Below are 10,286 nucleotides of genomic sequence, written 5' to 3'. Positions count from 1 at the left end.
AGCTAACTCGTTTGTTTCTCCTGCATTTGAAGCTATATCACAAATCGAAAGTATGTGACCCTAAATTATTTTTTTCGCTTGGGTTTGAAGCTAAGCATTCTACATCGCATTGATTTGCTGATAAATCATGTGTTTCGCATGGATTTGAAGTTAACTCGATTGTTGTTGTTGTCTCCATTTGAAGCTATATCACTTATATCGCATGTATCTGATGCAAAATCATTTGTGTAGCACGGATTTGAAGGTAACTTGTTTCTCCTGCATTTGAAGCTATATCACTTGTATCGCAAGTATTTGAAGAAAAATCATTTTTTTCGCATGGATTTGAAGCTAAACCTTCTACATCGCATTGATTTGCAGTTCAATCATGTGTTTCGCATGGATTTGGAGCTAACCCGTTTGTTTCTCCTGCATTTGAAGCTACATCACTTATATCGCAAGCATCTGAACCTAAATCATTTGCTTCGCATGGATTTGAAGCTAAGCCTTCTACTGTTGCGTCACGTAGAACCTCCCGCAGACCTCTCTCGTGAAGGGTTTATGGCACGGACAAGCGTGGGTCATCTGAGGAGACGGAGACCTTTTTTTGGCAGCTGCCGATCATCCGGGCAGTGTCTCCGTCTTTTCTAATGATCGCGACGAGTCGTAAATCCAAAAGGCCCGAAAAAACTCCCGCAATAACACTTGAGATTTTTGAACGCGTCTTGGGAAAGTTAGTCCCAACCGTCGCGGGGATGACATCTCAAGGCCCGGAGGGCCTCCCCAACCACACAATTACGTGTCGCACCCCTCTTCAAGACAAGGCCCGTGCAGGACGGTACCAGAGGGTGGTGACGAAACGTTCGGAGGACGCTGATTGGGAAATCGTAATTTTCGAGAAAAGCAATCAGTGCATCCCGGCATGGAGGTGGAGGTTCCTTCAAGAATCTCAAGTGGGGAAAAGGGTATAAAAAATGCGAGCAGTCGAGGCGAGAGGGTGGTTCAGGAGTGGTTCAGTAGTTTTTTAGCAGTATTATTATTCTTAGAGTCGCCTTCAAAAACATATATTCTCGATCCGGTGTCTCACTCGTGCGTAAAACAGTCTCAATCGTTCGGAGACTCACTCGTCGCAACCGGAGACTCATTCAACTCGGGAACTCAATCGCTCATTCCTTCGAAATCGGTCAATCGGACCGATAACCATACAAAACCGACGCGTCTTCAAACAAGTGAAGCCCGGGCCTTACAACCCCGGTAGGGTTGACGTTCGATCCCCGCGCGTCAAAAAGGCGTCGTAAAAGCACGGCGCTACATTTTTGGTCCTTCGAACCGGATTTGGGAATCGCACCATGACTCGAGCAGCCAGCCTTGCAGAGTATCGAGATACGTCTTCGGCAGTCATTCGGTCCAGAGACGCTTCCATCACGCAAGGACATGGTACAAGGTAAGCTCGTCCAAAAGGATTTGCTATTTCTTAATAAGAACGTGATCATTCCTTTTGTGATTCCCATCCACTTACATCGCATCATTTAACGTGTCGACCTCAGTTGAAGACCGAGACCAACAAATTCTCGCTCTAAAAATGAAACGCCGCTCATTCAAGTCACAAATAACGTGGCTTCGGAATTTTATTGAATCATACGTCTATTCAGAAAAGGACAGAATCAGATTAGATGATCGAATTGGCAGACTCCGCAAGTCATTCGAAAATTTTAACGCGGATCAAGATGTCCTTATGATGTTAGAAGATTTCGACGAATCAGAGCGCGAGCGCGAAGAAGTGACTGACGCATACGACGACGTGACGGCATCAGCACTCATTCTCCAGCGATCATTCGACTCGCAGTCTCGAGAGAACAATTCCGCGCGAAATTCTCCGGTATCAACTGCATCGACGTACGCAGTCCCGGTAAATTTGCCAAAAATCGACCTTCCGAAATTCGACGGTAAAATGGAAAATTGGCTCACATTCAAGGATGCGTTCAGTTCTCTAATCGACCAACAGTCCGGGCTGAATAACATACAAAAGTTAAATTATCTGCGATTGTCGCTACCCGGAAAGGCAGCTTCCGCGATTCAAGCCTTCACAATATGCGACGACAATTACAACGAAGCGTGGAGTCACTTAAAGGAACTATACCACAACGAACGCGCACTCGTATTACGCCACGCTTCATTGATTCATCGGAATCAATCCGCGACTTGGCCAACCACGTGCAGCTTCATGTGCGATCATTGCAAGCCCTCGGTAGATCATGGGAGGATATCGCAAACGATCTATTAGCGAGTATCCTCATATCAAAAATGAGCAAGGAGACGAAGAAAACGTGGGAACGAACTCTGGCCGACACCCAAGTTCCAAAAATCGCGGATGTATTCAAATATTTGCATATCGCGTCGCATCAATGCGACGACGATGACACCGCGCCCCCAAAATCTGAGCCTCGGACGAACGCGCATCCAATCCGATCTCGTCAGATCTCATCTCCGCGAATAAAACGCCGGACTTTCGCCACCAACAACACGAACTACAAGGTCGAGACGGCCAACGATTCGCGTTCGTCACCGTCGGATCGCGCGACTAAACGGAATTGCAACATCTGCAACGCCGGAGCGCACCCCGTGTTTCAGTGCAGCAAATTTCTGGATGCTTCGATTGTCGACCGCACGCAAGGCGAATGTGTGCCTAAATTGTTTAAATCCCAGCCACAAAACCAACGACTGCACGGTCGGGAAATGTCGTGTATGTAACAAGCAACATAACACGAAGCTTCATCTAGATGACGATAGAAAACAATGACAAAACGCTTTGCTGTCGAAGCCGCGCCGTACAAGAAATCGAAAATACAGGATCCGGAAAAGCGCTCCGTCCGTCAAGATCGCGACAAACGAATTAATGGCTACCGCAGTTGTCGACGCGTTAGACTGCGACCGAAAACCAATCGAATGTCGAACCTTTATAGACACTTGCTCGAACGCGAATTATATCACCGAAAGATTCGTGAAAAAATTACGTTTAACACAAAGGGCAGCTTCCGCAACCATCGAAGCATTGAACGACTTGAACACGCTAAGCGACAAGGTCGTTTCAACCACCATCAAATCGAAGACGTCAAAATTTCAACGAGACCTCACCTTTTTAGTAATCCCCAACATTTCGGGACCCATACCGGACACGAACATCGACCGATCTAAATTGCGAATCCCGGTCAATCTCAAATTGGCAGATCCGAATTTTCATCGTCCAGCATCCGTGGACATGTTAATAGGCACCGGCCCTTCGCTAGCCAGCCTAAGCATCGGACAAATCGACCTGTCAACATCCAACGGACCGGATCTAATTTTGCAAAAAACTCAATTCGGTTGGATCATCGGGGAGAGTGTTTTGTCTGCTTCGTCGCGCGTGAAGCATCGAACATTTGTTAGCAATCTCGACTTCGACATATCGAAATTCTGGACCATCGAAGAGGGACCGCGTGAGCAACATTTAACAGCCGAAGAACGCGAGTGCGAAGACCACTTCATCGACCACGTGAAACGAGACGACACCGGACGTTACGTCGTCGCGTTACCGTGCAATGCGAAGAGAACATTAATAGGCGAAACTCGGACGCAAGCCATTAATCGGTTTCTTTCGCTTGAACGCAAACTTCAGCGTGATGCGTCATTGCGCGAAGAGTATTCCGCGGTCATGAAGGAATATTTGACGCTTGGCCACATGAGCAAGACGAAACCACAAAACGCGAATGGTTTCTACTTGCCCCATCACGCGGTCATCAAAACTTCGAGCTCAACGACAAAGGTTCGAGTAGTCTTCGATGGTTCGGCGAAGTCAAGCAGCGGGCTGTCCCTGAACGACGCATTAAATACAGGGCCAACCATTCAGGATGACATTTTCGCACTGCTCGTACGATTTCGACTACATACGTACGTCTTGACCGGAGTCATCGAAAAGATGTACCGGCAAGTTCTCATACGGCCAGAGGATCGTCGTTATCAGCGAGTTCTATGGAGAAACGAGCGCAACGAAATAGCCGATTACGAGCTAAACACAGTCACATTCGGACTGTGCTCGGCACCATTTCTGGCTATACGAAGCATCCATCAGCTTGCAGACGACGAGCAAGCTGACTTCCCACGAGCAGCTACAACCATAAATCGGGACTTGTATGTCGACGATCTCCTCATCGGCGCGAACACCTATGAAGAGGCCAAGAATCTACGCGACGAAATCATGGAACTACTCCAGCGCGGACGATTCAACATCCGTCAATGGATCTCCAACGACCCAGAACTTCTTGAGGGTTTAAACAAGGAGCAGATCCATCCGAAATTCTTCGATGAGTCCACGGTGAAGACGCTCGGTATCTCGTGGGACGCGCGAAACGACTCAATCGCGTACGCCATCGACTTCCACGCTCCAACAAAGATCACGGAACGGACCATCTTGTCGACTATCGCAAGAATTTTCGACCCGCTAGGTCTCTTGGCCCCGGTCACTGTCGTAGCAAAATTAATCATGCAACGTCTATGGCAGTTGAAATTAAATTGGAACGAATCGCTGCCAGCCAGTCTTCACACGGAGGGGATCGCATTCGTAGAAGAAATCGGGCAATTAAACAACATTTCGTTTGATCGAAACGTCGGTCAACCTTCCACGCAAAGGCTCGAACTTCATGGCTTTTGTGACGCAAGCGAACGTGCGTATGGGGCATGCATATACGTGCGCTCAATCAACAACCGCGGAGAAAGAGTCAGCAAGTTGCTTTGCGCCAAATCACGTGTCGCCCCGCTAAAAACCGTAAGCCTCGCCCGTTTAGAACTGTGCGGTGCAGTTCTTCTGGCATCACTGTACGTCACAGTCCGAGAGGCTATGCACATCGAAACCGAGCATGTTAACTTCTGGACCGATTCTACCATCATCTTGAACTGGATCCAGAAGGAACCATGCACATTCGTAGCCAATAGGGTGGCCGACATACAAGGCAAAACAGACATTGCTGCTTGGCGACACGTGAGATCTCAAGACAATCCAGCAGATCTACTGTCAATTGGCGGCACGGACCCGAATGGCTATCCACCATCGAATCGACATGGCCAAAATCGAAGTTCGACATCACGGAAGATGTGCCATAGGTGAAACGTCTAAAGTGTCTCGCTACCGTTAGCCATATCGATGAAATCTTAACCAGGTATTCCGATATATCTCGGTTAATCAGAATCACCGCGTATTGCTTACGATTCAGACAGCCTCGCAAGAACAAAGGACCTCTGACAGTCGAAGAGCTCCAATCGGCAAACGAGCAAATAATCAGATTGGTCCAAGCATCGCCTTCGCCCAAGATCTGCAAAAACTAAAAACCGGGTCAAATTTACATGCAAAAAGCAAAATTTTGCCGCTACACCCTTTCATCGATGCAAGGGGTATACTCCGCGTGGGAGGCCGGCTGCAAAACTCGAAACTACAATATGTCCAAAAACATCCGATTTTGCTTCCCAAAGGTCACCATATCACCAATCTGATCATTCGCGACAAACATATGAGCAATCACCACGCCGGCATTACAACAACCTTATATACCGTGCGATATGAATGCGACTCGCAAAATCGTGCGACAATGCGCCAGGTGTTTCAGGGTGAATCCGCCTACACCCGAATACATCATGGGAAATCTACCTGCCTCCCGAGTTACCGAAACGCGGCCCTTCTACAACTGCGGTGTAGATTATTGCGAACCCTTTTATATCAAGGAACGGCGCTTCCGCAATCGCACCAAAGTAAAAATTTACGTTGCCGTGTTCATATGTCTGGCTACCAAGGCCGTTCATCTGGAGGTTGCGAGCGATATGACGACCGAAGCGTTCATCGCGGCATTAAAACGTCTCATCGCGCGTCGAGGCATATGTCGCAACATTTATTCCGATAACGGCTCCAATTTCGTGGGAGCTAACAATGAATTACGGGAACTCCAAGAAATCTTGAAAGGGGACAACAGGGTAGAAAATTTCCTCGCGGGCAAGGGAATTACATGGCACTTCATGCCTGCCCTTTCACCACACTTCGGCGGGATATGGGAAGCCGCGGTGTAATCATTTAAACACCATGTCAAGCGAGTCGTTGGGGATGAATTGTTCACGATCGAGCAATTCAATACATTCATCACTGAGGTCGAAACGATTTTGAATTCTCGCCCTTTAACTCCCCTATCCTCAGATCCTCACGATCCATTAGCCTTAACACCTGGTCACTTCTTAATTGGCAATCCATTGACGAGCTTGCCGGAAGCCGATCTCACTTCAAAGCCCACGAACCGGCTGTCGAGGTGGCAGCATATCCAAAAGGTTAAGCAAGACTTTTGGACTCGGTGGCATAAGGAGTACATCAACCACCTTAACGTACGACAAAGGTGGAGCCAGGGCTCCCATGACATCCGAGAAGGCACCATCGTCGTTCTGAAAGACGACAATCTTCCACCGCTACAGTGGCACCTGGGTCGCATTGAGAAGATTCATCCAGGGGAGGACAATGTCATCCGGGCTGTTTCCGTTCGAACATCTACCGGTGTTTAGAGACGCAATGTGAAACAGTTGGCGCCGCTACCAGTCGAGAACACCCACTAGAGACAGTCGCTATTCTTAAGTAAATTTAAGATAGCTTTAATCGAACTATAGGGCATTGAGCGATTTGTCGCTCAACGGGGGGAGCATGTTCCGTCACGTAGACCTCTCTCGTGAAGGGTTTATGGCACGTACAAGCGTGGGTCATCTGAGGACACGGAGACCTTTTTTGGCAGCTGCCGATCATCCGGGCAGTGTCTCCGTCTTTTCTAATGATCGCGACGTGTCGTAAACCCAAAATGCCCGAAAAAACTCCCGCAATAACACTTGAGATTTTTGAACGCGTCTTGGGAAAGTTAGTCCCAACCGTCGCGGGGATGACATCTCAAGGCCCGGAGGACCTACCCAACCACGCAATTACGTGTCGCGCCCCTCTTCAAGACAAGGCCCGTGCAGGACGGTACGAGAGGGTGGTGACGAAACGTTCGGAGGACGCTGACTGGGAAATCGTAATTTTCGAGAAAAGCAATCAGTGCATCCCGGCATGGAGGTGGAGGTTCCTTCAAGAATCTCAAGTGGGGAATAGGGTATAAAAAACGCGAGCAGTCGAGGCGAGAGGGTGGTTCAGGAGTGGTTCAGTAGTTTTTTAGCAGTATTATTATTCTTACAGTCGCCTTCAAAAACATATATTCTCGATCCGGTGTCTCACTCGTGCGTAAAACAGTCTCAATCGTTCGGAGACTCACTCGTCGCAACCGGAGACTCATTCAACTCGGGAACTCAATCGCTCATTCCTTCGAAATCGGTCAATCGGACCGATAACCATACAAAACCGACGCGTCTTCAAACTAGTGAAGCCCGGGCCTTACAACCCCGGTAGGGTTGACGTTCGATCCCCGCGCGTCAAAAAGGCGTCGTAAAAGCATGGCGCTAAACTACTTCGCATTGATTCGAAGCTAAATCATGTGTATCGCATGGATTATGAAGCTAACTCGTTTGATTCGTCTGCATTTGAAGCTATATCACTTATATCGCAATTATCTGACGCTAGATCATTTGCGTCGCATGGATTTGAAGCTAAACCTTCTACATAGTATTGATTTGAAGCTTAATCATGTGTTTTGCATGGATTTGAAGTTAACTCGTTTGCTTGGTTTGCATTTGAAGCTATATCACTTATATCGCAAGTATTTGAAGAAAAATCATGTGTATCGCATTGATTTTGAAGCTAATCGATTGATTCGTCTGCAATTTGAAGCTATATCACTTATATCGCAAGTATCTGGAGCTAAATCATGTGTTTCGCATGGATTTGAAACTAACTCGTTTGTTTCACCTCCATTTGAAGCTATATCATTTATATCGCAAGCATTTGAAGCTAAATCTATAGTGTCGCATGGAATTGAAGCTAAGCCTTCTACATCGCATTGATTTGCAGCTAAATCATGTGTTTCGCTTGGATTTGGAGCTAACTAGTTTGTTTCTCCTGCATTTGAAGCTATATCACTTATATCGCAGTATCTGAACCTAAATCATTTGTTTCGCATGGATTTGAAGCTAACTTGTTTGTTTCGCCTCCATTTGAAGCTATATCACTTACATTCGCAAGTATTTGAAGCCAAATCAGTTGTTTCGCATGGATTTGAATCTAAACCATCTACATCGCATTGTATTGAAGCTAAATCAAGTATTTCGCTTGGATTTGAAGCTAACTCGTATGTTACGTCAGCATTTGAAGCTATATCACAAATATCGAGAGTATTTGATGCTAAATCATTTGTTTTGCACAGATTTGAAGCTAAACCTTCTACAGCGAATTGTTTTGAAGGTAAATCGTGTGTTTCGCTTGCATATGAACCTAAATCATGTGCTTCGCATGGATTTGAAGCTACCTCGTTTGTTTCTCCGGCATTTGAAGCTATTTCATTAATATCGCAAGAATTTGAAGGTAACCCATCTATTTCTTATGGATTTAAAGCTAAGCCTTCTACTTCGCCTTGATTTGAAGCTAAATCATTTGTTTCGCATGGATTTGGAGCTAAGCCTACTACTTCGCATTTATTTGAAGCTGAATCATGTGTATCGCATGGATTTTGATGCTGACTCGTTTGTTTCGCTTGCTGTTGAAGCTAGATCATGTGTATCAGAAGTATTTGAAGCTAAGCCATTTGTTTCGCATGGATTGAAGCTAACCCGTTCGTTTCGCCTGCATTTGTAGCTAACTAATGTATATCACACGTATTTGAAGCTAAATCATTAGTATCTCATGGATCTTAAGCAAATCCTTCTACATCGCATTGATTTGAAGCTATATCACACATATCCGCAAGTATTTGAAACTAAATCATTCGTTTCACATGGATTTTAACCTAAGCCTTCTACTTCGCATTGATTTGAATTTGAAACTAACTCGTTCGTTTCCCCTGCGTTTGAAGCTAAATCATGTATATCACAAGTATTTGAAGCTAAACCATTTGTTTCGCATGGATTTGAAGCTAAGCCTTCTACTTCGCATTGATTTGAAGCTGAATGGTTCCTTTCGCTTGAATTTGAAACTAACACGTTTGTTTCACATGCAGTTGTAGCTAAATCATGTATATCACAAGTATTGCATGCTGAACCATTCGTTTCCAACGAATTTAAAACTAAATCATGTGTTTCGTATGGATTTGAAGCTAACTCGTTTGTTACCCCTGCGTTTGAAGCTAAATTATGTATATCACAAGTATTTGCAGCTAAAGCATTTGATTCGCATGGGTTTGAAGCTAAGCCTTCTACTTCGCATTGATTTGAAGCTGAATCATTTCTTTCGCTTGAATTTGAAGCTAACTCGTTTGTTTCGCCTGCATTTGAAGCTAAATCATGTATATCACAAGTATTTGAAAATAAACCATTTGATTCACATTGATTTGAAGCCAAGCCTTCTACTTCGCATTGATTTGATGCTAAACCATGTGTTACGCATCAATTTGAAGCTAAATCATGTGTTTCGCATGGATTTGAAGCTAACTCGTTTGATTCGTCAGCATTTGAAGCTAAATCATGTATATCATAAGTATTTGTAGCTAAACCATTTGTTTCGCATGGATTTGAAGCTATGCCTTCAATTTCGCTTTGATATGAAGCTAAATCATGTGGTTCGCATGGATTTGAATCTAACTCGATTGTTTCGCCAGCATTTGAAGCTATATCACATGTATCGCAATTATCTGGCGATAAATCAATTATTTCTCATGTATTTGAAGCTATGCCTTCTACTTCGCATTGATTTGAAGCTAAATCATGTATATCACGAGTATTTGAAGCTAAAGCGTTCGATCGCAAGGATTTGGAGCTATGCCATCTACATCGCATTGATTTGAAGCTGAATCATGTTTCTCGCTTGAATTTGAAGTTAACACGTTTGTTTCAGGTGCAGTTGTAGCTAAATCATGTATATCACAAGTATTTGAAGCTGGACCATTTGTTTCGCATGGATTTGACTTTAAGCCTTCTACTTCGCATTGATTTGAAGCTACATCATGTGTTTCGCATGGATTTGAAGCTAACTCGTTTGTTGCTCAAGCAGATGAATCTAAATAACGTAGATCACTAGTATTTGTAGCTAAACCATATGTTTCGTATGGATATGAAGCGAATCCTTCTACATCGAATTAATTTGTAGCTAAATCATGTGTTTCGCATGGGTTTGAAGCTAACTCGTTTGTTTCGCATGCAGTTGCAGCTATATCACCTATATCCCAAGTGAT

The 10,286-nt window shown here is 45.1% G+C and overlaps 2 protein-coding genes across 2 annotated transcripts; both read left to right on the top strand.

Moving 5' to 3' along the window:
- Nucleotides 1–1,413: 1,413 nt before the first annotated feature.
- On the top strand, nucleotides 1,414–5,337 carry LOC143261872 (uncharacterized). Its single transcript, XM_076527990.1, has 3 exons — nucleotides 1,414–1,423; nucleotides 2,943–5,115; nucleotides 5,226–5,337. The coding sequence occupies exons 1-3, from the start codon at nucleotides 1,414–1,416 to the stop codon at nucleotides 5,335–5,337; spliced, it is 2,295 nt and encodes a 764-aa protein (XP_076384105.1).
- A 231-nt stretch (nucleotides 5,338–5,568) lies between these two features.
- Nucleotides 5,569–6,069, top strand: LOC143261871 (uncharacterized). The gene has a single exon (XM_076527989.1). It carries the CDS (start codon nucleotides 5,569–5,571, stop codon nucleotides 6,067–6,069), a length of 501 nt encoding a protein of 166 aa, XP_076384104.1.
- Nucleotides 6,070–10,286: the final 4,217 nt, after the last annotated feature.

This window comes from Megalopta genalis, unplaced genomic scaffold (genome assembly GCF_051020955.1).
Source record: "Megalopta genalis isolate 19385.01 unplaced genomic scaffold, iyMegGena1_principal scaffold0070, whole genome shotgun sequence".
Lineage (NCBI taxonomy): Eukaryota > Metazoa > Arthropoda > Insecta > Hymenoptera > Halictidae > Megalopta > Megalopta genalis.
Note: the sequence above shows the minus strand (reverse complement) of the source record. Positions and strands in the feature narration are given on the sequence as shown.

Excerpts from the sequence above, each read along its gene's own strand:
- LOC143261872 (XM_076527990.1), top strand. Across the intron at positions 5,116-5,225 it reads TCACGGAAGATGTGCCATAG|ACAGCCTCGCAAGAACAAAG; the intron begins GTGAAACGTCTA and ends CTTACGATTCAG.
- LOC143261871 (XM_076527989.1), top strand. The coding sequence starts at position 5,569 with ATGAATGCGACTCGCAAAATCGTGCGACAATGCGCCAGGTGTTTCAGG.